Here is a 27,522-nt window from a genome sequence, read left to right as displayed (position 1 = left end):
AAGGACAGTTTGAGATGGGTACCAGGTTCTCTCCAACCCATCCCCACAGCCCTCCTCTCTTCCAAGAATCCCAAACCTCCTTGGCAACCAGCTGCCTGCTTAGGGGCTTGCCCATGAAAGGCCTCCGAGGTCTCAGATGCAGCATGGTAGTAGTCACAACTATGTCTAAGGCCTATGGCCCTTCACCACAAAGCAAAGCCTCTCCTCCCCACCCTGAATGGACCAAAGCCTTCCCACGTACTGCTAAACATGGACAGAGCCTTGGTAATCCAGCACTGCCCCTCCCAACAGGTAACAAGGCTGTGGTCCAGGCAGACAAAGCCTGCCCAGAGTTACCCCACAAGTTAGTGCCAGGTAGGAACCCAGCGTTTCCCAAATTAAAGGACAAGATCCCTTGCCTCAGACAAGTGGGGCTCCCCAGTCTCTCTTCTGACTTGCTCTTTGTAAGCAGGATCCCTCTTCTAACCTTCTCTTGAAGTATTTCCAATGAGTGGAGATGGGAAAGGCTGTAGTGGAGCTTTGAGTGCCAAGACACAAAAACCTGATTTGATCACCATGACAAAGAGAGACACATGCTAGAGCAATCCTGGAATGACTCACAGGATCAAGGGGGAAACCAAATGGGGACACAGGTGCAGCTGGGCTTGCAGAGTATTGGGGACCAGGGAACTAAACGTTTCAGTGCCGTGTGTTGCACGTGTCTTTCATCTGTGCCCGCTGAGGGTCAGCTTGGTGTGTCTCACTAGAGACTTGCCACTAAGTCATTTATTTACACCTCCATTCAGCAAATGTATAAAAAGCCGGATATGGCAATGCACTACTGAAATATACAGCACTTGGGAGGCAGAGGCAGGAAGATCAAGAGTTCAAGTCCAGCCTGGACTAACTAGTTGAAATTTAGTCTCAAAACAACCACACAACAGCAAACAACTCTACTATGTGCCAGAGACTAGTAACACGGCAGTGCGCAAAGCCCTTCCTCTTTTGTGGGGACAGTGTAGAGGGAAGACAAGAACAAACGTATTCACTCAAGGTAGAATACTGGTGACAAACCAAAGAAATTATTTACCCAAGGCTATTGTGATGAACCAATAACTTTATTAGAGTGAGTTATAGGATTCAAACATAAATAACTCAAAAACAGTTGCATCATCAAAAAGCTCACCCCAGCATGGATGATGACTACAAAAGATATAGTTTCCTGCCCAGTTTTCAAGCAGCTCCACCCAAGAATCTCTTCAGTAATTACTGTCCACTGAAAAAAAAAAAAAAAAAAAAAGTTTCCCTCCCTAACGCTGACAGCAGTAATAACCATGAGAGGCAATTTGACAGATGTATCACATCCACTGAACAGAACAACATCGGTGGCCTTGCTACTGGGGCCTATGATCTCCCCCAGCCACAAGGTTTTGTTCTGATTTACAGTACCAAATGTGAGTTCTGTCCTGTGACATGGGCCTTAAATCCAACAGAAAAGCACCTATAACAGCCATGCCACTGTTGTACCAGAGGGCACATGTTTTCCTGGTATGTAGTCCATACAGAGTCCATAACAGACCAAGACTGTAACTATTCTCTCTTAATAGCCTGCATAACACCTTCTAGTACTATAAAAACCAGCCAACAAGGCAGGGGCTCCCAGCTCAGCTCTAGCTTGCTTTCTTCAAGTATGTAGTGTCTCCAACAATAAGGACTTACCATCTAGTGTTGGCATGAGGCCAACAGCAGTTACAATAGCCCATTTGATGTGAGGGTCCTCGGGGACTTCCCTCATCAATAACAACTCATCAGGCACTGACATAATTAGTCAATAATCTCATGGCTGCTGGGCACGCCCTTTTCCATCTACATAATATGCCTTTATTCAGACTCTTTAGCTGCTATTTTTACTGTTGCTCCAGATGTTTTCCCAAATCTGTAAGATACTCAGGATTGGCATTATGCAATGAAACACTTTTATAGAGGATATGTATGATTTCTGAAAGCCCTTGATCTTCTCTGCAAACAAGTACCAGTGGTCATGTGGTTCGGCAGCAAAGGGGACACTTAAAAATAATCTAGCAAGGTCCAATGCATCGTGGAAAGATCTTGTTACTGTGTCAATTGTTTCCTCAAGAAAAAAAAAATGAAAAACAATGTTGGGTACTGCATCATGAATGGTGGCTGTACCCCACCTGGCCCTCCAAAATGTAGGTTATTCTCCATTGTTCTCTCCATGTCATCATCATGAGGCTCTTCCATGACATTGCCATCTATTTCCCTGATCATGATGGGCTGGATGGGGCTAGTCTGTGACTCTTAACTGAACTGGCAGTAAAGGGTGAGTGGCATCATGTCATCTGCTGAAGGTCCGACTCTGGTTCTGTACTAGTTCCATGGTCACTGTCTGTTGGCCACACCTGGTTACCGAAAAGGCCCCAGTCTGGGTGAAGTTTTGGATACAGAGTCTCATTCTGTAGGCTAAGCTATCTTAGAACTTGCTATGTAGACCACCCTAGCTTTAAAATTGTGACAGTCCTCTGGTCATGCATGCTATGCTGGGATTGCAGGCCTATGCCACCGCCCCAGCCCACCAGCCCAGTGTCCTTTCTTGAAGGGGGGAAATGTATACAGCTTATTCTGAAAAGATAGAAGCCCACCCATTGTACTGTCTTATCTTTTCCCCCTATTCCACTCTGTCCTTTGCTCTTTCTTTCTCCTCTCCCATAAAGTCTTTTAGCATATCGTCTCTGGCATATCATCTATCACTCTGTTGATATTTTCTCTAGTGCATTTGGCTCAACCCAAATCTTAACCACATTTACTTTGGAGTGGCCTGGGCACATCCTTTTGCTCTGCCCATCTCTCATACCCTCCCCTTTGCTCTAATACCTTACAAAGCCAGTTTACCTGTTGGTCTAAATCAGGGGTTCTCAATCCATAGCTCATGACCCCTTTTGGGGCACAGGGCCTAAGGACTCTTCCATGGGGTTTCCCTAAGAGTATCAGAAAACACAGATATTTACAGTATGATAGTCATAATGGAGCCAAAATTACAGTTATGATATAGCTGTCTTAAAGGGTCGCAGCATTAGGAAGGTTGAGAACCACTGGTCTAAATCATCCAGATTTCCTAGTTTGTAAAGGTCAAGGCCCACTGGGAGCTCAGCAAACAACTGAAGCCCCAGAAGCTTCCCCAAGTAAATCAACGTCTTTTGTGACTCTCTGGTAAACACAGTTCTCAAAGCCACAAACTGTCCATTAGTCACCACCTCCCACACACCCAGTTCCCTTAGTGAGTCCCGTCCTTCCTCTTTGTCCTCCAGTCCCTGCTAGCCACAAAGAAGACCTTAGTCAGACTTATCCAAGTGTCCCTATTGGCTTTATAGGAGCCAGTCCATCAGGGACTTGTTTCTCTCCCATAGTCTCAGCTTATGCCATCTTCATCTCAAGGAGGGGTGGATGGTTATGCCACTTAGTTTCTTATTTCTGCACAGCTCTGACTGTCCCCATCACTGTGTCCCACGGCCTTACACATCAAGCTGAGAAAGGCTCTTTCATTCCTTGACTAAAAGTCTTTCCCCTGAAGCTTAGAAGATTGCCTAGTGGTTAAGAGCTCTTGCTGTTCTTCCAGACAGCCTACATTTGCTTCCTAGCACCCACATCTGATCACTCCCAGGCAGCCAACACCCTCTTCTTCTAGCCCCTACAGATGCCCACACACTCATGGCATACCTGCATACATATCCTAATTCCATCAGTTCCAAGTCTGAGTAGTCCCTCGTTGCCACAGGTTACTGTACTGGGCCATAATTAAGGTCTCTGCCTGCATGCTGAATCATAGATTTCCCCCTTTTCTCTGCATCACTGATTGAGATAAGGAGTGTTTCCTCTTATTTCTACACCACTCCTCCTTACTTTCCCGTTCTTCCCATGGGTTCCAAGTCTTTGTCTCCCCAGGGGAACCTATTTATCGTAGGTCTAACTTGGATTCTCTCTCCCTCATATGCTGCAGTAAGCTAACAGCTCCATCCCTTTCTCCCTTGTCAGCGTTGTTTTTTTTTTTTTCCTGCCAAATCAAAGGCTCTCATGAAGGATGCATCCATGTGTCGCTTTCCTATTGTAATTCCTTTCTTGCACAGCAAGTTCTTTCTGGCCAGACAGCTGAGCCGCAGTTGCATGCCATTACCTATGGCAAAGGCCATGCAACTTGCTGCTGTGACTGCGTCCAGTGGCCACCTCAGAGGGATCAGCCTCAGATATACATCTCATCACCAGTGGCAAATGTGCTTGCTCTGTTGGTCCCTGTTCGGGTGGTGTCTTAGTTATTTTCCTATTGCTGTAATAAAATGCCCTCATAAAAGCATCTGGAGGGGAAAGGGCGTATTTTGGTTTACAGTTTCAGAGGGATGCCAGTTCATCATGGCAGCTGGCAGGGAAGGCATGGTGACCAAAGCAGGAGGCTGCCTGGTCACACTGTGTCTACCCTGGGGAAGCAGAGAATGAGTGGGAAGAAGTCGAGCCAGACTACAAAAGGCCTCAAGTCCAGTCCCCAGTGACCCACTTCTTCCAGGGTGAGGCACCACCTCCTGAAGGTTCCACAACCTTCCCAAACAGTGCCACCATCTGGAGACTCAAACACAAGAGCCTGTGCGGGTGGGTGTACAGGGCCTGGAGGGGGAGCAGTTCACATTCCATTCACAGTAGGAACCAATTCTTTTATTGTTTTGTTTTGTTTGTTTGTTTGTTTGTTTTTCGAGACAGGGTTTCTCTGTGTTGCCTTGGCTATCCTAGACTCACTTTGTAGATTAGGCTGGCCTCAAACTCAGAGCAATCCGTCTGCCTCTGCCTCCCGAGTGCTGGGATTAAAGGGGTGTGCCACAACACCCGGCTAGGTACCAATTCTGTTGCAAGGCTTTCCCCAGGGTGATGTATACTAACCACTTTACCACAGGTAGGGCACCGATGATAAAAAACAAATGATCCCATCCCATGCTACCTTGGTGAGCCATTAAGTCTACAGGAGCATAGATTACTCACAGACCATGGGAAACCCTACAGTGGAAATGCCTGCAAGTGAGTCAGGGAGCTCCAGGGACAGAGCTTTTAAATATCGTCACCCATGCTAGGGTAGGCTTTTCAGTGAAGCAGTCACTGCCTAAGAGTGATGGTCCTAAGATGACAAGAGCCTCCCTGGTAGGGGATCATAGAAATATGGAATGGCCTCTTCCAGCCTGAGCCAGAAAGTGATGATGAAATATCTCACATGCCTCCTGTCCCTCATGAAAAAAGGGATAGGAGTGGGTGGTCCTGGATGGGGCAACATAGACCATAGATAGTGGGGTGTCCTCATGGACAATAAAAAAAGATGCACACACATGCCTGGGGCCAGGTATGGAGGACTGCAAGGACAGCTTCCCTCCCCACCTTGGGGTTAGGAATAACTCTATTGCCTCTTCTCCTTCAGCTGAAAGCAACAGATGCAGACGAGGGCGAGTTTGGGCGTGTCTGGTACCGCATCCTCCATGGTAAGTGGGCTGCTGCAGGACAAGATGGCCACCACCCTGCAAAGACAACACTTCTTTGTGTCTACCCTGCATGAACTCCAAGGACTGAGTGTGGATAAGTGTGTCCCTGTAGAGAAACTAAGATCGTGGGGGTACCAACCCAACCCAGTTGGTTCCACTACATCCTGGATTTGCTCACCCACAGATAATAGGGTTTAGGGCTAATACCCCTCTGAAATCTTCTGGAGATTTCATACCGCCAGTGGAAGTGGAGGTGTGGAGACAAGAATTAAGGCCCTAGACTTCATATACAGAAGAGATAGGTGAGCCTCAGTTCCACGTCTCCCTTTGTTAGGCCATTGTGGACTTTAATCAAGTTCCCAAGTCCAGTGGGCAGGACCAACATGCCATTGGGCCTGGAACTCACCTCCTTCCATCCCATAGGCATCCACCTCCCAGTTCAGCCTACACATCTGCATCTCATGTGCCCCTCCACAGGTAACCACGACAACAACTTCCGGATCCATGTCAGCAGTGGGCTCCTGATGCGAGGTCCTCGGTCCCTGGACAGAGAGCGGAACTCCTCCCATGTACTGATGGTGGAGGCCTACAACCACGACCTAGGACCCATGCGGAGCTCTGTCAGAGTGAGAACACAAATTGGGACCAGGGGGTTGGGGTGGGGAGGGCAGGGTTTGGTATTGACTATCATCCAGGGCAAGGAATTTGATGAGGAGACCATAGGCCTGGCCCAGCGAGGGATCTTGGATTTGTCCTTTTACCCTGTGCCTCAGTTTCCCCCACCAGTCTATCCCTATGTCCATCCAGCTCTCCACAGTGCATTGAGGAAACCTCATAGGCATAAGCTTGGAGGAGAATATACCAACATTATTTTGCAAATGAGGAAACAAGAGTCACAAAGAAGTGTCTAAAGGCAGAAACAGGACTCAAGAGTATATATTTTGGGTCCAGGTCCAATGCTGTTTCTCTTGAAACGGTTCCTAAAATATTCCCATCTCATTCCCAGCTGCCCTATCAAATGCATCTCTGTACCCATCCTCACTAGGCAGCTGAGGCCAAGGGACCTTCTCTAATGGACACACACACACACACACACACACACACACACACACACACACACACACACACACACACACACACACACTGAGATCTGCCTCCTGCCTGAGTTGTTTATGCACACTCTTCCCCACCCTGGGAGATACACATGTAGCAGCCCTGTAGGCCCCTTCCCCTAAAGCCATAGGAAGTGAGTCATATCCCAGAACTCTCTATCACGAGTAGGAGAGAGGTAGGGATAGAGCAGGCAGGGACATAGGCCCAGGCAGAGTGTGGATAAATCAACTGAACTTATCGGCCCATCGCACCTGCTGTTTCCTGGGACTGGAAACACCAAGCAGGATAGATCCCAGCTATCACTTCAGTCACTCAGGGACACTTTCCCGCATGCTAATGATCTATGGATATCTCCCACCAGAATCTGGGTCCCATGCAGATCTGGCAGAGTGGGGGTCAAGTCTGGGTCGGCAGCGCCTGCTCTCACCTTGGAGGAGGTTGGGGAGAAAGGTGACTCCCACATGCTATCCCTGCCCCCCCCCCCCATGCCTTAAAGAGTGAATGAATACCTGTCTGAGTGGACACAGTAGAGGGATCAGGTCCCTTGGATCTTTACAGAGCATGTTGAGTGACAAGACTGACACAAACATGGTTTCCTGAGTGTGTACCAGGAAGTAGTAGTGCCTCCCTTGTTCACACGCTAGTGAGAACATCCATGGCAGTGTCTTCCCTTCGTGGGCTCACTTCAGGTCACAAGAGGCCCCTGCACCTCAGGCTTCCTAATCACACCCCTCTCTGTGTCTTCTCACCTCACCTCCCCCACCCACCTCTTCCTCGAGAGCCTCCTCCTGGTGCCTGATCATTGTGGCTGCTACCTTGCTGTTTGTTGTTGTTGTTGGTTTTGGTTTTTTGTTTTTTCGGTTTTTTTAGCCACCAAACTTGTTGTTAAACCAAATTCTTTGCAATATCCCAAGGTGTAAAAACAGATCAAAGGTAGACTGTGTACTACTACAGGGGTGAGGCACCCCAACCACAGCCACAGGCCCCTTTATACGCTCCTGCCCACAAGACCTTGAAGAATAAGAAACTGATCCGGCTTTGAGGTAGACCCTGTATCGTACCCAGCTTTGAGGTAGACCCTGTATCATACCCATTCTACAGATGAGGAGACTGAGGCAAAAAGGGATTAACCAACTTGGTTAGGGTCCCATGGCGATATGGGTAGAACCAGGCTTCACCCCCAGACAGGTGGCCTAGACTATTCTCTTACATCTACATTCCACTATCTCTGTACCACAGTGCCCAAGAAAGTTCCCCAGAGCCCTGACAAGAGCCCAAAGTGTAATTTTAAGAATTCAAGTGCTGTCCCCTGGCATGAAGATTTGATGGCCCTAAGAGACTCAAAAAAGCTGGGGACCGTTCTGATAGCCCTTTAAGGACTCCAACTTTGCCCTGCAGGCTGTAATTTATGCTTTAAGGGTTATAAACAGTCCCCATGAGGACCAGGAACCAAGGAGGGAAACCATCCTTATGGATTCTGAGCGTCTCTGTGTGCACGTGCTGTTTGCATGCCCATACACACAAGTGCGTGCACGCATCTGCCATCTTGTCCCTGCTGGGGGGTCTGGCAGCCCTGTGCACAAACTCTGGACAGAAAGCAGTCTGGTTCTGAAGCACCTGGCAGCTTCCTCCCGAACAGCAAGAATTCAGCTGGCCTATACTTCCTGTTCAGCTGCATCTTTCGGGTTCACAAACCGCACTAGCTTTCCTCCTGTCTCTACTGCTAAAAATGCAGCCAGAACTATTGTAAGTCTGGCCACGTGCGGCCAAGCTCTCTCCTGTTGCCCTTACCCCACTAGAACAGGAGTTTCCTCCCTTTGGCCCCCAGAACTCAAGGTCATTAGGACGAAGCAGACTCGGGAAAGGGAAGGGTTGGAGTTTTGAAAGATGGATAAGCTCATCTCTGTTTACATGGAGTTCCCGAAATTCACCCGTGCAAATTCCCCTCACAACACCACACCCAGGATCTTCTGCAACAAGTTGTAAGCGAAGCCAAATTTAGAAGGTTCCCTGCTACAGCTGTGATCTGAGGAGGACGCTGTCATTTGCATGGTAGCGTCTTGACGTCTGGCTATGAGAGCTGCTGGCGAGGCAGGGACGGGGAACCTGGAGGCAATGAAGTAGGAAGGCCTCCCTGGCCACCACATCCTTCTTCCCTGCCTATGTCACCCTTCTCATCCTGAGCTGCCCAGTAAGTTCGCTGCTAACCTGGAGGTGTGTGTGCGTGTGCGATGTGCACACGTGTGTGATGGGATGATCCCAGAGACAGCTATCGATACAGTGAAAGTGCCAAAGGCAAGTTCTCTGAGGATGTCTTACCCCCATTTCTGTTCTTGCCATTGACTACTGTGACCTGTGCTGTCTACACTGAGCTACCCCACTCCACTTCCTCCCTTCTCTATCCTGCTACAAGGTAAATGCTACCCTGGGAGGGCCTGAGTACTGGTAATTAGGGAACCAGGAAAGCCCTGTCTTCTCCCCAGCCCTCCTAATCCCTGTGAGATCTTGGGAAAACTACTTCTCCAGAGTTCTCTGGAACTCTGTTCCCATCTCCTAAAAGAGGCAGAGCCCAGGATTCTTAGTAGCTTTTGTGCACCTGCACTCTGATGTTCCCTCCCTCCTCTCTGGTATTCCAGGCAGTGTGACTCGGGTCTACAGCAAACTTTCTGTGTGTTCCCAGGTATGGGGAAAAGAGAGGGACCATCCTTGTTCATAGACACAGTTCCGCATAAACACCTTTTAAGAGTGGCATTTTTTTCTACACCTGATATACATTTGTTTAAGAGAAACATCAAAAGTGTGGAAAAGTAACAGGGAATATCACTCAAAAATCACACAATTCCAAAATGGTCACCTTCTTGGATAGGGTCCCCAGAAGCAACTCCAGGACTAAGATTGTCATGAAAGTCATTAGTAAATTTCCCCCAAGGAAAGCTGGAGGGCAGACCAGGAAACCTCGTGGGTAAGGGAGACTGTCCTCTGTTTCACTGGCGGCCCTATAAGGAGCCAGAGATTAGTGTCTGCACACTGTTGTCTTCCATGGTGGAACTGGCAATCTTGTAAGGGCTTGTGTGAGGATCACAGAGCCCCAAACAGGACAACTTCTTTTCTTGCCTCCATCACATTTTCCCCTGAGCATTGATAGCTCTTTTATTTTTTTTTCCTGAACACCGTCCTATATGCATTTTGATATTTAGATGGAATTAGTTAATTTTCTATCGCTGAGATAAAACCAAGACAACTTATAAAAGAAGGCATTTTATTTGAGGGCTAACAATTGCAAAGGGCTGGAGTCCTTGACCATCACGGCAGGGTGTGTGGCAGCAGACAGGCATGGACTAGAGTGATAGCTGAGAGCTTACATCTGCTCCACAAGGGGGTGGGGATGAGAGAGAAAAAGAGAAACAGAGACAGAGAGAAAACTAAAAGTCCACCCCTGGTGGCACACCTCTTCCAACAAGGCCACACCTTCTAATCCTTCCCAAACAGTTCCACCAACTGGGGACCAACCATTCAAACAGATGAGCCTGTGGGGGCCGTTCTCATCCAAACCACCACACTCACTGACTAGCACTTCCATGAGCCTGGCATAGTTTGTCTTCCTAACCTCTTCGGGAGCAGTGCAGCATAAGCAGTTAGTGGCATTATCATTTCATACTGGAGAAACTTGACCACCCCAACGTGCCACTGATAGTCACTGATTCCTACAGGCCAGTGCAGAACGAAATGGTGTCTGAACACCAGCCATATGACAGGTCCTGCATGAGGGGCCAGATTCATATAAGACAGTACCAGGTCCTCTAGAGGGCACCTTCAACTGGCCAGAGGGACCAGGGACTATACCCTGGGTTACTAGTTTCCACTCTCCCTGAACTGAGCCCTGAGACCTCCCTGCAGGTGATTGTGTATGTGGAAGATGTCAACGATGAGGCCCCCGTGTTCACGCAACAGCAGTACAGCCGCCTGGGCCTTCGAGAGACAGCAGGCATCGGCACCTCAGTCATCGTCGTTCGAGCCACTGACAGGGACACTGGTAAGGCGGGCAGGAGGAGCCAGGGATGCCAGTTCTCAGAGTGCCTTTCCTCCTGCCAAGGGGCCTTGGCATCCTTAGACCTTCTATGCAGCCACACCCAGGCTCAGGAGGGTTCCTTGGATGGCATCCACTCCTTACAGATGCCCAGGCCCAAGAGGATTGGAGTCAGGGAAGTTATCCAGCCTCTGATGGGCAGAGGAGAGTGGAAATGTTTCCACATCCAGATTAGTCATCCTGGCACCTGGCCGCCCAATGCTAGCCTCTGGCAAGGGCCCGGAAAGGCCTGGGAAAGGTAATGGAGCCATATCATAAAGCTAGCCTAGGACTGAGTCCCTACTCAGATGCCATCTTCTACTGCACAGGAGATGCCCAGGGATTGGTACTTGCAAGCTTCCTCACACGCCTTCCTTCCTATAGGGAAGTGATCTGCTTTGAAGGCAGACCTACCTGGCAGAGGCTCCCAAGCCCTGGAAGTGATCAGCGATCAGTGTAAAGTGAAGGGGACAGGATTCCAGATACCTGGGCCTTCGCGGTTGAGCCCCTGCCCAATTAGGAGAGGGCTCTCCCCTATTCCACTGCTCCCTCAAGAGGCTCCCAAGCTACCTCTGCTGCTCTGGCTGCAGCTGCCCAAGAATCCCCGTGCATCTGTCCGCAGCATCAGCATCACCTGCCTCTCAGGAGATCTAAAGATTGGCTCATTTCTCTAAATGGCATATCAGCACAGGGCTGGGGCCGCTGTGTTACCGAGGCCTCTTCTGGCACAGGCAGCCCATTAAAGAGGCTGGTGAAAGTCATGGTTGCCCTCTTGACAAACTGAGTGTCTTTGTGCCTATCTCCTTTTCTACCTGCCCACGCTGTAGGCCTCCTGCTTGAGCAGTGGTGTGTAGAGGGGGTGTGGTGAGACGGAATGAAATTGCCACTACAAGATACCTGCTTATCCAAGGAGTCAAGACAAGTGTTTGAACTTGAATTTTGAGGCTCCGGGAACAGAGCAGATCTCTAGTGCCAGTATCAAGGCCCAGATTGGGTTAGCGGAGTACTAGGCCTTGCTATCCTCCTTGACCTCTGTTCCCTCCTCTGCTACATCTTTTGGGGCTCATGTATATGCTGGGGGTGGGAGGAGGGAACAGCCAAAGCCTCTCAGGAGCAGCCCCTGGTACAGACAGCTGAAGACGCCACAGGGCAGCCCACCTCCATCTGGGACTACGTAGCTCGTGTCTTCTCGCAGGGGACGGTGGCCTGGTGAATTACCGCATCCTGTCTGGTGCAGAGGGCAAGTTTGAGGTTGACGAAAGCACGGGGCTCATCGTGACGGTGGACTATCTGGACTACGAGACCAAGACCAGCTACCTAATGAATGTGTCCGCCACAGACCGCGCGCCCCCCTTCAACCAGGGCTTCTGCAGCGTCTATGTGACACTTCTCAATGAGTTGGATGAAGCTGTTCAGTTCTCCAATGCCTCCTACGAGGTGGTCATCATGGAGAATCTGGCTCTGGGGACAGAGATTGTGCGGGTGCAAGCCTATTCCATCGATAACCTTAACCAAATCACCTACCGCTTTGACGCCTATACCAGTGCCCAGGCCAAAGCCCTCTTCAAGATAGACGCCATCACGGTAAGGAGGCTGGAGGGCACGGCGGGGCTCTCCCAACACAGTGTGCGTTTACTGAGCTCCTTCCTGATGTGCAGCATCCTCCTGAAGATAAATGTTCCTGTGATGCATCTCTTCTAGCATTTTAGGGCGCTGTACTGAAAGCCAATCAGTCTGGTGGCCTTGTTATTAGGCAATGGAAGTTATAATAGGAAAAGCTTTCCCTTCTAAATTCACACTGCCATAGGCTGCTTCTCTGGGTACCACATTGTGTAGGTTCTCACTGCCCACTGGGTCCCGGGAGATATGGGTCAAGTCTGTGAACAGCTCTGCCGAGTGGGATCTGTAGGGGCAATGGTGGCTCCCAGTCTGCTCCGCTTCAGCGGCAGGCCACCAGCTGATTACCATGTTCCCTGACTAAGCTGCAGTAAGAATTCCCAGGACTCCCTCCTGAGCTTTCAGCTAGCTGTTTATAGCTGCTTCAGAAACATTTCGCTTGCTCACCGTGGCCGCTTCCAAGGCTGCTTCAAAAGATTCAAATGAGCAGATGAAGAGATATGCAAGGCGAGCTCTGGGTGCCTCCGTGTCCTCTCAAGAACACCTGTAATCCCAGTTCTCAGGAAGCTGAGGCAGGAGGCTCTAGACTTCCAGCCTAAGCTACATGGCAAGACCCTGTCTCTAAGAGACAAATTAAAATAATAAAATAAAATTACCTGCATAGTGCCGGGCGTGGTGGAACACACCTTTAATCCCAGCATTCGGGAGGCAGTCAGGTGGACTGCTGTGAGTTCGAGGCCAGCCTGGTCTACAAAGCGAGTCCAGGACAGCCAAGGCTACACAGAAAAACCCTGTCTCGGAAAAAAAAATACCTGCATATATTTCATTCATTAGTCCAGATGCTCTCCCCACCACACAGCAGGGGCTTTTGTGGAGGCTCCGGCATGAAGAACCAATCTATTATGCTCAGGCTACATTCCATTCCTCTCCCCAGACGCTCCTCTTACCAGGACATTCTAAGGCATCGTGCATCTGTCATATTTCCCAGCCTGCTGTTATCCGAGGAATCTTCTCTCCCTTTTTACTTTGTTAAGAAACCCAGTTCTAACTCTTTCCATCTCTTCAGAAGTCATACTAAGCTAAGAGTCTGGTCCAGATGTTCCTCGCTCCCCTTTGCTTTGTGACTTTTCCTCCAGCATCCTTTCTTTGATGATAGACAAAGTATTAACCCCTGCTGGCCAATCTGATGGAGGGGCTCAACTTGGCAGCCTGGACCATCACAGTGCAGAAGGGCAGTATTGGCAGCCCCTGGGGCTTTCTGGATGACAGTCTTGCTGTCACAGAGTTCCAGAAGAGTCAGGCTGGCCTCCTCCACATGCAGAACCCACCCTTTGAGCCAAGTAGTATGGATCTGATACCGTGGCCTGCCCATGTACTGCTTGCCCCAGGCAAGGTGGATGAGAGCCACTCAAGTGTCTGCAGTGTGCCAGGCCTTGTCCCACGGGAGATTGGGATCATGGGCTGAGCAAGAGCTCTTGGGCTGGGAATGGTAGTGAGCATATCAGTCTGAATACCGAGAGAAGATGTGGGAAGTGTCATGGCAGGGTGATGGGTACCACTGGGTTTCCCAACCCAGAGAGGACCTGCTTGGCTGGGAGGTAGGAAACCCTTGTAGAAGAGATGGCTAGAATCTGGATGGGATATAAGAATAATGGGATTTCAGCCAGTTGCCTCATGGGAAATTTGTGTCAGGGTGATGGAGTGAAACATGGCTGGCAGATTGAGGTGGGAGGAGATGGCAGAGTCTAGCTGGAGCAAGAACCACTGCCTGATGTTTGTTGTCTGCCCCCCCCATCCCCTCCCCCTCAGGGTGTGATCACAGTCAAGGGCTTGGTTGACAGAGAGAAGGGTGACTTCTACACACTGACGGTGGTAGCGGATGATGGTGGCCCCAAGGTGGACTCTACTGTGGTGAGTGGGTCCTGCGTGAGAGCCTCACTCAACTGCACCCCCGCTGTGGCCCAGATACTCCCCAGCACCTGACACATAGCTGGGGAAAGGGCAGTCTGAGGACCACCATGTGGTCGGACACTTGGGCTAAGACCTTGATGATATGGGAAGGTGGCACCCTAGACCACAAACCTCATGGGCAGTGGGTGGAAAGTACCAGGCCTGTCAATAACTCCTCTCTCTCTCTCTCTCTCTCTCTCTCTCTGCCTTTCTCCCCCTTCCTGCTCCTACCCATGCTGCCTACAGAAGGTGAGTTGGCCCATGAACTGCTTCATAATGCTTGTGGTGCACAGACCCTCCTACCTTCCCTGGAGATTGGGCTCATGGGTGGAGGGCTATCGAGATGACGCAGAGAATAAAGGTGACTGCCGCCAAGCCTGACGACCTGAGTTTGGTCCCTGGGACCTACAAGAGAGAACCACCTCCAAGTCATCCTATGGCTTCCACAGAATGCTGTGGCCCATGGTTGTGCTCACTCACACCCACCCAACTACGCTCAACATACACCAATCAACCATTGTAAAAAAAAAAGAAAGAAAGAAAGAGGGGAACTGGGTGAATGTTTACAGCATGCCTTCCACCCAGACCCTTAAGGACCACTGCAGCCCATCCACTTTCCCTTCCCAAGCTCTGTCCTCCATGTTCCATGCCTGTGGGATCATGAGATAGAAGTACAGTAACAAAGAAACACCTGAACTGTGCACAGGAAGAGACGCTGAGGGCTCCACAGAGGCTCCCTGACAAAGCAAAGCTGTTTGGCTTCTCTGTGCTTCCCTTCCCTCCCTGAAGGGAGAATCCTGCCAGCAGCCTTGCCCTCCTCAGAAGGGTTAGCAGATCTCAGGAGAGAGACACGTGAAGGAGGGTGCTCAGGGTCAGAGCCTGGGAGTGCCTGGTATGGTAGCTATGGCCACAGGATGAGTTCCACTATCAGGGCTATATGCTGAGGCCCCTGGGGGCAGTGACTGTAAGAGGTGTCAGGCAGAGCCCCAAAAAGGCTGGGCCTAAGGTAGATCTCAGAGGGGTAGGAGTGTGGTGATGGGGAAGGGTGCTAAATGGGGTTTTGATCCTTACACATCTGGCTCTCTTCAACCCCTGGGGCAGCAGGTAGGCACCCTACATCCTAAGTCTCCCAGCAGGAGAATTAGAGGTTATAGGTGGGGGCCTCTAAGCAGACCTTAGCATCTTCCTCAGTGCCCTTCAGCTACCCATGGCTATGCAGGTTCAGGGAATGGAGACTGGGATGGCTGGGTATCCCATGAGAGTTTGGTGCCACTCTGGTGTCCAGGCACCTCTTGTTCTGATGTGGATAGCAAGAACGTCAGATACTCTCTCCCACTCAGCTGCCTGCTCTCTTCCAAGAAGCAAGACCTGCTCGCATGCCCCAGATACACAGCCCAGTTGGCCCCGTACTGCTTGAGATACTAGGGTGTAGGTACAGGAGAAGGCCTTTAAAGCTGGTACAGCTTCCTCTCTGAGGCCAGGAACCAAACCACAGCTCACCTCCACCTGACTCCTCCCTGCCCCAGCAATGGGGGAAGGGGGAGGAAGGACAGGAAGGAAGGCTCAGCTATAGGAGCTCCTGAGCTGCACACTTGGGTGCTGGGGGATGGGCAGAAAGGTGAGATTCTGAGGCTGGGAGCTGGAGAAGGCCCCATCTTCTTCTCACCTACCAAGGCTGGTTCCCTTCCCATCCCCCACCCTCCCTCAGGGTCAGCACCGTGATCAGAGTAGCAGCCAAGGCAGGGCTGCTGCCTGACTATGCCAGACCTGTGCTGGGCTCCTGATGCAGCAGAAACGCAAAGCAGATTTAACCCTGCCTGCACAGCATGAACTAGATTGAGAGGGTTGGGGGAGGCCCTGTCATAACATCACTGTGTCATAATGTATGCCTTATAAATGTCAGGGACCGGTGGGTTGGCTTGCCTTAAGGCCACTCAAGCTGAGCTCTGCAGAATGAGAAGGAGTTAATGCAGCCAGCAAGGCAAAGGCTTTCTGGCAGAGAGAACAGGTTGTACATAGGCCCTGTGGTGTGAGGACAACCTTGGCTGGCCAAAGAGTTTGAAGGTCCAATCACTGACAGCTCTCTGCCTGGTTTTGCCATGAGCACTGGGCACTACTAGGCATCCCCATTTCCATCTCCCATGTCAATTTGCTTGCTTAGCAGGCTCAGAATACTCTCTGATAGACCATTACGGGCCTATTGGAGGAAAAGCTGAGTGTCCATCAGACAGGAAGGAGGGACCATGGAGATAACTATCTGACACCCTTACCTGTATTTGCTCATTTCCTGCTTCTGTCATCCAGTGTAGCATGTGTTTTTGATTCAGAAGTTTTCCGCTGAGAAAATGGAAAACTAGGGAGGTTGAGTAACTTATGTCCAAACTCACACAGCCAAAAGTGGAGGAGTTGACCCAGCTCACCCCGGTTCTGACAGCTGTCTTATGACATGTGGGGCGGGGCTGAAACCAAGAAAGGGCCTGATTGGGAAGCCGGGCCATGACTTTGTTTTGTAGGATGGAAAGGGCAGTCAGATATAGGACCCAGAAACCATGGCCATCAAAAGGATGATGAAGACTCGCCTGGGTTGGAACAGCTTAAAGAGGCCTAATCTGGGGTTCTTAAAACCCAGGCTACCTCCCAGCCTATCCCCAGCAGTAAAAGTAGCAAACATAGCAAGCAGTCTTTGTGTTTGTAATCTCTGTGGCCTGTGGTCTTCCCAGCGCTGGTGGTCACACCCACAGTGATCCTTCCCTCTTCCTGTTCCTGGTGTCCTTCTCCACCTGAGATCCAGACTGTGGACTTGGAGGAAAATGCAATGTCACAGGATCCCCCTCCCCCATTGAGTCACAGTAGCCTCCTGCTCTCGACCTGGTCCTCTCTCTTTAACGCAAAACCGTGGGTGAGAAGGCCGGAATCTGGCCAGCAGCTGTGTTTCAACCAGCCTGACCATGATTTTCATTTCTGTGACTCATTTGGCTCATTTCATATAAAAAATATGAACTCCTTAATCCTCCTGAAAAACAGGAAGTGATGCCAGTGGCAGTAGGCTATTCCAAGCCTTCGTTCCCATGAGCTAGAGCCCAGCTTTCCAGCCATCCCTGTCTCTATCATCTCAGACAGTCTCCACCAGCCCCCTCTCTGTACTGTTCTGGCCCTGGTGATAGTGTGCAACACACACACACACACACACACACACACACACACACACACACAGCTCAGAGAAGTGTCTGGGGGCTTGAATGCATGCTCAAGATCCCTGCCGGCCTCATGGTCTAAGGACGTCTTGGGGAAGGAGGCAGGATGTGGCTGAGTATGTCTGCCCCCAGGTCTATATCACTGTGCTGGATGAGAATGACAACAGCCCACGCTTTGACTTCACCTCTGACTCGGCCATCAGTGTGCTTGAGGACTGCCCTGTGGGCCAGCGAGTGGCCACTGTCAAGGCCCGGGACCCTGATGCTGGCAGCAACGGACAGGTGGGCATCAAGCCAGGGTCCACCCGGGCTATAGGGTGTTTCCCATTCCTTAGGGGCCATCCGAGCCATTCCTGTCACCAAGTAGGGTTTCTCTGTGTAGCCTTACAAGGCGAGATTCAGGCCCATTCTCTAGGCTCCCATGCTGCTCTGCTAACATGCTCAGGACTGAGTACCTGTCAAGCTCATACAGTCTTGGTGGGCTTGATCCCTCTTCTTGGCATTATCTCTTTCTTCCAGCATCCCAGCAGAATAGAAGCATAAAGGGCATGAAGTCAAGGCAGCACCCCCCAAACCTGACCAGTCACCTCTCTTCCATGCCCGCTCTTTCCTCCTACAGGTAGTCTTCTCCTTGGCCTCTGGTAACATTGCTGGGGCCTTTGAGATTGTCACCAGCAACGACTCCATTGGCGAAGTGTTTGTGGCTAAGCCCCTGGACAGGGAGGAACTGGACCACTACATCCTCAAGGTGAGTACCCACTGGCTCCGCCTGGACTGCTCACAGCCAGATTCTCAGGAGGGAGCCCATCTCACAGAATACCCTGATGGTCAGTGTCCTTGCTTCACCAAGTGGCATAAGGCATATGGCCCCTGCAAGGCTGAGCACAGTGAGGCTGATGGGAAGGGGGTGGCCTGGAACAGGCTTCTATGCCCAGCAGAAGCAGTTGAGGTGCCTATCCCTGTTAAAAGAGTCGGAAGAGCCAGGCATGATAGTACACAGTATGCACCTATAATCCAGGCACTTGGGAGACAGTGGAGACCAAAGGACCAGGAGTTGAAGGTCATTTTCAACTATATCATAAATGTGAGGCCACCTTGAGCTACATGAGACCCTGTCTTAATAAATAAATAAAACAGCCAGGAAAATGTCCCACTAGGAGCTGGTGGGACTCTGACTCTGTCAGGAACACAACAGGACACCTTGGGCAAATTATTTCTTCCATCTGGGCCTCAGTTTCCCTACATAGGCCATGGACAAAAGAGTTCGACCTGACTTCTGCTGCGGAGTGAAGTACCACACTGACAGTGGTGGCCGCCGAGTTGCTGGGCCTGGCCAGGGCGCCATATGCTTCCAAGGAGCCCACACAGCTCCTCTGCAGAGGCTGAGGGCCTAGAGGCCACCAAGGCAACACTCAGGTCCTCCACGGACTGGATCAGTATATGGTCAGGACCCCCAGAGAGTTGCAGACCCCCTCCCTGCTTACTGGAGAACCAAAGGCTTGAATCATATCTCAGACCCAAAGTTAAGGTGAGGAGCTGACATAGCCCAAAACATGGGCAGGTCAGGAAATGATGACTTTACATACTAGAGTTAGATGTCAAACATATCTGACAAGACTTAGGTGAGAATTGTCTGTTGCACAGGCAGAAAGGGAGAGCTTGGTGGTGGCACAGGATCAAGATGAATCTGCGAGTCTCATGGCTCTCCCAGGTCTTCCCTATCAAAGGGACAGCCTTTGGGCTCCATGGTACTGATCTCATAATTTGATCTTGATTTCAAACCTCTTCTTCCTCCTCACAGATTGTGGCTTCTGACCGTGGCACCCCTCCGCGGAAGAAAGACCACATCCTACAGGTGACCATTCTGGATGTCAATGACAACCCTCCGGTGATTGAGAGCCCCTTGGGATACAACGTCAGCGTGAATGAGGTAAGGACACTCCAGGTCCCCAGCAGCCGACCACCCAGGGGGGACCATGGACAAAAGCTGAGCATGAAACAGCCACTTAAATGTCTGTTTGGCCCACTGGTCCCTCGGTGCTCAGAATACAATCCTGCATAGATGCTGCCCTAGTACCTAGCCTGGAGTATATTGTGTTTGTTTGTTTGTTTGTTTGTTTGCTTGCTTGCTTCAGCTATGGTTTTTCGAGACAGGGTTTCTTTGTGTAGCCTTGGCTGTCCTAGACTCACTTTGTAGACCAGGCTGACCTTGAACTCACAGAGACCTGCTTGCCTCTGCCTCCCCAATTGCTGGGATTAAAGGCGTGCACCACCACATTCAACTTGGTAGTATATTTTTGTGGTTAGAGAGTTGGGGGTGGGTGGGGGCTGGATACGTTTCTTTTTAAAACAAACATATTTATTACCTGGCACTAAGGCTTGATGGCTGCAGAAAAACCAGGTGTAGTGACTGGGGCTGCTCATGAAGGAAGGTGATGTAGGACAGAGCCCTGCTCTCAGGGCAGATGCCCGCCTGCTATAGCCTCTGATTGGCTGTGTGTGCATGCACGTATCCTCTCCCTGCACCTGAACTTTTTCATACGTGAGTGTGAGCATCCAGTATGAGCTCACAGGTTTGGACCAGAATCAAGGGACTCTCACAGGACCTGTCTGTCGTGTAGAAGGTATCCAAAGCACATTGTTTACCATCATCCTCATCCTCGCCCCAGGGGACACAAAGCAGGGCTTCCAGGAGGCCCAAGTGAAGTCTTGGGGGCACCAGAACAGAGCTAGGCTTTTCCTTGATGGCCCTGAACTTAGGATGACCACTTCCTGCTCTCCTGCCAGAATGTGGGTGGAGGCACCTCTGTGGTCCAGGTGAGAGCCACCGACCGTGACATCGGGATCAACAGTGTCCTATCTTATTACATCACCGAGGGCAATGAGGACATGACTTTCCGCATGGACCGCATTAGCGGTGAGATTGCCACACGGCCTGCCCCACCCGACCGCGAACGTCAGAATTTCTATCATCTGGTGGTTACTGTGGAGGATGAGGGCACCCCCACACTGTCGGTAAGCAATGGGGATGGATGGGACAGTGCTGCCTGCTATGGGATGGGGTGGAGTGGGAAGCCAGTGATAGAGCTGGAACCCCTTGTAGCCCTCAAACTATTGATACCTCCAAGGTCGCATGCCTTTTCATAGCACAGGAGCCTTACAGGGCAGGTGTGTGCTAAGTGTGTAGGTGGGAGGGATGGGGGCAGCAGAACAGCACTGGTTCTCTCTAGTCTGCACAATTCTGGGTCTCTGTCCATCTGCTAGTCTCACTAAATGATCCTGACACCAGACCTTGGCCAGGGAGTAAACTTGTGACCACGAAGTAGAACTTGTGACCAAACTGTGTACTGCAGAGCCACACTCAACCACAAGGCAATGCAGCCCTCTGCCCTGCTCCCTGCACCATGTTGGCATGGCACTATCACAACTGAGGGTGGGAAGGGCTGATGGCTGTAGTCCCATCTGATGCTTGGGTGAACAGCATCGTGGTAATGGGTATGTGATGCCCATGGTTTGCAGAGCTGGGAAAGGAGATGTGCTCTACAGACTGGGTGGTCACTGTGCAAGGTTTGGAGAAGTGGCTTATGACATGATGTCTTGAAAGCTGGCCAATCAGAGCCTGCCAGAATCTCCCTTTTGTTACCTGTAAAAGGCAGATAAGATCTGTAGAACTGGCGTTTGGGAAATCGAAAGAGCTCAGGTTGGCACAAGGGCTTGGTGAACAGGGAAGGTGGGGATGGGTGTGCGTCTATCCACACAGTTCCACAGTGAGGCAGATCAAAGCCAGGCATGGTATGAAGTGAGGCCTTGATCTGCAAGCAGGTTGTGTGGATAGAGCTCAGCCAGCCAGTTCTGGTCTCAAGCTGGGTTCCTGTCCTGTGCACTCTGCTGTCTGTCAGCTGATCAAGTTGTGCTTCTGACAGTTGGCTGGGGACGGCCCCTCCAACCAGCAAGCCTGTGCCTGCTCACAAAGCACATGAAAGGACAGAGCACAAGATGCATACATGAGGCCCAGGGGTTGCTGGGATTGAGATAACATGGGGCCCTTTCTATGGCTTTCTCTTGGCCAAAGCAAGTCATAAGCCAATCTGGATAGGGTATGGCCTCAGCAAAGGTAAAGATTGGATACACTTTTGCTTAGTTGCTCTCTGCCCGCAAGAGATGTCTTTTAGGTACCAGCTGTGTCAGTGGCCCTGCAGGAAGGGCACAGCAGGTCCAGGCTGGCATTCATCGGGAGGGGATTAGGCCAACAGTTCCGGGAACACACATCATGCTTTGAAGTTGGAAACAAGACTCACTTTGCCCTGCCTCCTAACCAGTATCCTCACTCCCAGGGCAGCTTGGTGTCTTTTGCCACTCTTGCTAGTGGACCGAATAGGACAGGGGTAACTGATTGGGGGTGGGGGGGTAGGGGTATTGTTTTCTGTGACAACATGGAAGGACACAGCTTTAATCATCTTCAGCGATATGTTTGGCTCCATGTAACAGATCCTCAGCTAGAGAGGCATAAATCAGATTGTATTCTTTTGCACATGGTCTCGATAATTACGAAGATTGATTTTGTGCTCAGTAATGGTTGGTGTTTCTTGGACTTCTTGGGTGCAAGAAAGCTGACACTAAGTGGAAGAAACACTGGAGGAAAGAAAAAAAATGAAGTGGGAAAATTCATTCTTTGGCGTGTCCTTGTTTCTTGGTGTAGAAGAAAGAGATCTATTATCTGATTTCCTTTTTGAGATGTTTTCATGTAACCTAGGCTGGTCTGAACTCGCTATCTAGCTGAGAACGCCCTTGAATGTCTGATCCTCCTACCTCCACTTCCCAAAAGTTGAGATTATAACTCTGTATCACCATGCCTGGTTTACACGGTGCTGGGGAATTGAACCCAGGACTTGTGAGTACAGAGATGCTATGGGGGCAACTTGACCAACTGAGCCATATCCCCAGCCCTATGACTTGAAGTCACCAGTCACCTCAGTGGAGAACTGCATTGGCCTCAGGGACATAGCCTTTTGAGACAAGCACAGAGCTTTTCACCTCTGCAGAAGATGATGGGTGGGGGGGGAGGCTCTGAACCCAGCTCTACCAGTCAATCATGTAGAATAGCCAAGCACATCCATGTTATGGTCTGAGCATCAGCCCCAGTCAAAGGCAAGAGGTGGGTCTCAGGAATGCAGCTCAGCTCTGGGCAGTGTTCAGCCTCAGGCAAGACCTCTAACTGCACATCCTTCTTCGTGGTTTTATCTGGGAGAGGCAGCAGCAGCAAGGCCATACCAGAGGCTAGGATGCCATAGACAGACAGTCCCAAGCCTGCAGGGAGAGGACGTAGGACAAAATTGACACTCTGTGCATGATATGACCCTGTACTAGGAGCTCAGAGCCAGGGACCAGGAAGGCTTTCTAGGCCATATCATTATTTTTTAAGCTTACTTTTATTTCTTTATTATTTTTATTTATTTATTCTGTTGGGTGGGGCATGTATATAGGCACACGGGCAAACCTGTCACAGCATGCTTGTGAAAGCCATAGAATAGTTTAACAAAATTGATTCTCTCCTTCTATCATGTGGGTTCTGGGATTTGAACTCAGTCATCAGGCTTGTCTACAAGTGCCTTTACCCACTGAGTCATCTCACCAGCCCACAGGTGTTATGTGTAGCACAGGGCTTAGGAATCAGCTGCCAAGAAGTTCCCAGTATCCCAGAGGAACCCCTGTGTCCATGCTCCTCCCCTTCTTTCTTCTCTGGGTAACACCCCCTCACCTCCCAAAGCCGGAATGGACATTGCAATCCACAGCTTTTAGCCTGTATCACCCAGACAAGAGACAGCTGGGCTGCAAAAGCCATCTGGGCCAGCCTCAGGCCTGCCACACAATGGCCTGCTACCCGGCCAGAGGAAATCATTGTGTTGCTTGGGACCTCTGTTAGCTCCAAGCCACAGGCAGGAAGGAGAGGACTATGGCAAGGTCCAAGTGGCCATCAAGGGGCCCCTACAGGAGGAAGGGCTGGGTCTGGGGAGGAAGGATGGAAAGCAATGAGGAGGTCAGGACCTGGGCCCTGGCCCTGAGGCACCTTGGCAGGCGAGTTAGGAGAAAGGGTGGCCCCTTTGACCTATGAATGACAGCCAGCAGTAAGAAATACAGTCCCAGATAATGCTGACTTCTCAGGTTATTGCGGGGGCGGGGGGAATGTGTACCCACTCTGACCACAGACCCTGGCAGTGGCTCCACGCTGGGAGCTGGGAACACTGCCCTAGCATCTCATCACATCCTTTAAAGCGAGCCTCTGCTGCCAAGGACCCTGGCTTCTCTGACTCTGGCTCTGGACCCCCGTCTGGCAATTTCCCTGATGCATATCTGTAGCAAGAGTTCCCAGCCCCTGGCCTTTCACACTGACTTATTTATTTATTTATTTATTTATTTATTTTTAATCAAACATGCTGCAAGAAAACAACAGGACAGGCAGCCATTAAAGTACCATTTGTAACTCTCCTTGCTTGTTGAGAGACAGTTTGCCATTCCCCAGATGCTGGGGACACATCTGGCTGAGCTCCTGGATCAGATGAAGGCCTCTGTTCCCTTACCATTCCCCTGATACAAACAGGTAGAGTGCATGGCCCACCATGCCTACCGGAAGTCATTTGCCCTTGTAGTTACCAGGCAGGAAGTGGGCGACAAGAAATGGTATAGAAGGAGCCTGCACATTAGCACAGGTTCTCTGGGACATGGAAAGGCCAGAGAAGACAGACTATAAGTAAGGATATATTCCTGGTATCAAGTGAATGGTGAACTTGTGGGTTCAAATTCATCTCTCGGGGGCCCAGGATGTACATAGTGAGGGGCAAGAGCAGGTCCTGGACAAGAAGGCTGTTTGGTTCAAGGAAGGGAAAGGAAATAGGCCTGAGAGGCAGGAGAGCCAACACTAGTCCCATCAGACACAAAGCATGAGCCTTTTAGAGCCACCATTTACTTTTGCATTAAATGGAGACAGTAAAGACTCTTGGTTAAGGGTGGGGGAGGCTCAGAGGCCTTGCCACACAAGCATGAGGACCTGGGTTCAGATCCCCAGCATCCACATGAAAAAGCCAGGCATGTAGTCTATAACCACAGCAGTTGGGGGGGGGCTGGGAGGGCTGGGGCAGAGACAGGCAGACCCATAGAGCTTGCTGCTCTGTCAGCACAGCCTATTGGTGAGCTCCAGGTACACTGAAGGGTCTGTCAAAAATTAAAATGGAGGTGCTAGAGAGATGGCTCAGCAGTTAAGAGCACTTGCTCTATTTCCAAGAACTACAGGTAGTTCACAACTATCTATAACTCTATTCCCAAGTGATCCAGTGTTTCCTTGATCTCCACAGGCACCAGGCATACATGTGAGATATATAGATACACACACACACACACACACACACACACACACACACTCCAAAATCCAAAAAACTCGTGCACATAAAAAATTTAAATATATGGTAAAAATGTACAATGGAGGGGCTGGAAAGGTAGCTCAGTAATTAAGAGCTATCTTTTAATGTGTTACTCTTGCAGAGGACTCAGGTTTGATTCCCAATGTTCATATGGTAGCTCATAACCATCTATAATTCCAGTTACCAAGGGCTCCAACAAACATGCACATGATGCCTATGAATCCATTCAGGCAAAACATTCACCAAGTAAATAAATCTTACACTTACACACACACACACACACACACACACACACACACACACACACACACACACACATTACATAATGGAGGAAGACACCCAGTGGTAATTTCTGGCTTCTATATGCACACACACAAACATATACACATGCATACTTCATATACATGCACTCAGAAAGACTTTCAGGATTGACATAGAGAGAGATGTCAAACAAAAACACACATGAAAATCTTTTGGGAAGCATATTTTAACAAAAAAAAAAAAATTAAGATTTGGCATCCATACTGCCACTTCCTTTTCCTGTGTCCAAGGCAGGCATTACTAATCAATCTCAGCACTTTCTTATCAGCTGTATTATTACATCAGAATTCCTCTAGGCCATATTTTCCAGGAAGCTACACCCAACAGATCTGAACCATTGAAACCCAGTGACATGTTTATCCCTTGGCATCCCAAGCTTAAAGTGATAATGCCATTATGGGGATCCTAGCAGGCTGAGACAAAGTTAGGTCCCTGGAGTGGAGTCCTGGAGTCCTGGTTCAGCCCAGTTACCCAAGAACCCTGTATCAACTCCTCAGGCTATTATTAGTCCTCACTCTCGCAGGACTCACATTCATTGCTGGGAAGGAAAGTGCTAGAGTAAAGCAGAGGCCATGCAGGACATGGGCCAGACAGTCCGTGTTCTCTGTGGTCTGGGACAGGCAGTCAGCTGGGCCGTCTTTTTGCCCCCCTCCCACTATCCTGCTTGGCACCCCCAGTTCCTCTTTTGCCTATTTTAGTTCCCTGAGAAAAATCTTAGTTCAGATCCCACCATAGCCAGGTCAGCCCTGGGGTGCAGCTCTAGCTCACACACAGGAAAGCCTTTTCCAGGAGGTAGCATCCTACTAGTGTCCAGGTTAGGAGAGATGACAGCCCTCTGCAGCCCTCAGCATAGCTGCCTCCTCCAAGTCCTTCCTCCAGGGAGCAGGTCTTGAAGATGGAGTCACCTGGCTCTTAGCTGCTTCCTGCAGGGAAAACACTGTCCCAGGTCTGTTCTTTTGAGAAGTTGGTCCAAGGCACATCACAGTAATCCAGCAGGGCTAGCTTGGCCCACAACAGCCACCACTGGCCTTCTGGCTTGTCAAGAAGGCCCTGCTGTGTCAGAAACCTTTCCTACTGGTCCTTCCCATCCTGGTCCCCGGGAGAGCTTCACCATGACCCTCCAGAAATAGGTAAAGCATCCCCCCAGGTTCTGATGGATTTCCTAAGGATGAATTAGCTCCTCAAAATACAGACTTTCTTCTCCAATATGGCTTATGAGGCTATAGGGCTTCTCCTTCTTCTTGGAAGCTCAGTTCCCCACTGTGTCTTCTCACCACCACCCCAGCCTTTGCCCCAAGAGCTAGCACCTCAGGGCACCTCCATTCTCCCCACCCCCCCCCCACAAGACCCTGCCTCTCCACAGCAGCAGCAAGGTGGTAGGGCCTAAGTTCATGGATGTAGACAGAGCCTGGACCACACACACACACAAAAACTGCACCCCAAACAGGAAACCACCAAGCTGACATGCCTTTGCTTGCAGGGTCCAGAAAAGGAGAGACTAGAGCCCTATAGGAGGAAGCTGGGCAGGAAGTGAGTGGCTGTTCTGCTGGGGGGGTGGGGGGGGCTCCTTCCCTTTCTACGGAGCAGCAGCCAGGCAGGGGTCTGACAGCCAAATTCTTAGAAGTCATCTAGGTGGCAAAGTTTGAATCTTAGGGCTGGAGACAGGCCAGGCTCCCCCAGGGGACAGGCTATACTCACCCTACAGCTGGCCTGTGGGTTTTGTCCTTTGACAGGGGCCCCACAGTCCTGCCACAATGCAGCTGGCACTTCCCCCACTCTAGCTCAGTGTTCCAAAGCCAAAAGAACAACACACCCAGTCTATAGTAACTGCATAGAGTCCAGGGCAACAGATAGAGTAGAAAAGAAAACCCTGGGGACAAAACAGGGGTCATGGTTTTGGTGTCCTGGCCACCCCAAACACTCTTGTTCTGATATAGTGCTGCTAGGAACCCCAAGCCCCAGGTGTAGCTGGCATCCCGCAGGGGCTTATGCTCTTGGACCTTACCAGACAACTTGTCGGGGTTCCCAGCAGGTAGCTCATTGCTGTGTCCCAGCCTGGGACTTCTCTCTTCTCTCCCTACCTATCTGGTCTCAGGGAATGAGTGGGTTTCTCTGCAAGTGTATGAGCTCTCCTACCAAGGCCCAGTTCAGGCCAGCCAGTGGAGGCCACCTGAAGACAAATCCTAGCATTTGGGCTACTGCTCTCTCAGTGTTGGGGCTACTGTCCCCCTGGAAACTGGAGGGTGATTTGCCCAGCCTCACACCTCACCTCCCCACTCTCAGACATCAGCTGCCCCATTTCTACCTCAAAGGAACTAACCTTTCCCTTCATGCTTTAA

General features: G+C 50.4%; 1 protein-coding gene across 1 annotated transcript in view; it reads left to right on the top strand.

Moving 5' to 3' along the window:
- Cdh23 (cadherin related 23) overlaps positions 1 to 27,522 on the top strand; it is a 373,665-nt gene that overhangs the window by 273,954 nt on the left and 72,189 nt on the right. Inside the window, exons 26-35 of the mRNA XM_051152488.1 lie at positions 5,447 to 5,507; positions 5,985 to 6,133; positions 10,518 to 10,653; positions 11,882 to 12,270; positions 14,113 to 14,214; positions 14,500 to 14,502; positions 17,580 to 17,729; positions 18,067 to 18,195; positions 19,249 to 19,377; positions 20,235 to 20,462. Coding sequence (XP_051008445.1) covers positions 5,447 to 5,507; positions 5,985 to 6,133; positions 10,518 to 10,653; positions 11,882 to 12,270; positions 14,113 to 14,214; positions 14,500 to 14,502; positions 17,580 to 17,729; positions 18,067 to 18,195; positions 19,249 to 19,377; positions 20,235 to 20,462 — 1,476 coding nt within the window. The remainder of the gene's footprint in view (positions 1 to 5,446; positions 5,508 to 5,984; positions 6,134 to 10,517; positions 10,654 to 11,881; positions 12,271 to 14,112; positions 14,215 to 14,499; positions 14,503 to 17,579; positions 17,730 to 18,066; positions 18,196 to 19,248; positions 19,378 to 20,234; positions 20,463 to 27,522) is intronic.

Source organism: Acomys russatus, chromosome 11 (genome assembly GCF_903995435.1).
Source record: "Acomys russatus chromosome 11, mAcoRus1.1, whole genome shotgun sequence".
NCBI lineage: Eukaryota > Metazoa > Chordata > Mammalia > Rodentia > Muridae > Acomys > Acomys russatus.
Note: the sequence above shows the minus strand (reverse complement) of the source record. Positions and strands in the feature narration are given on the sequence as shown.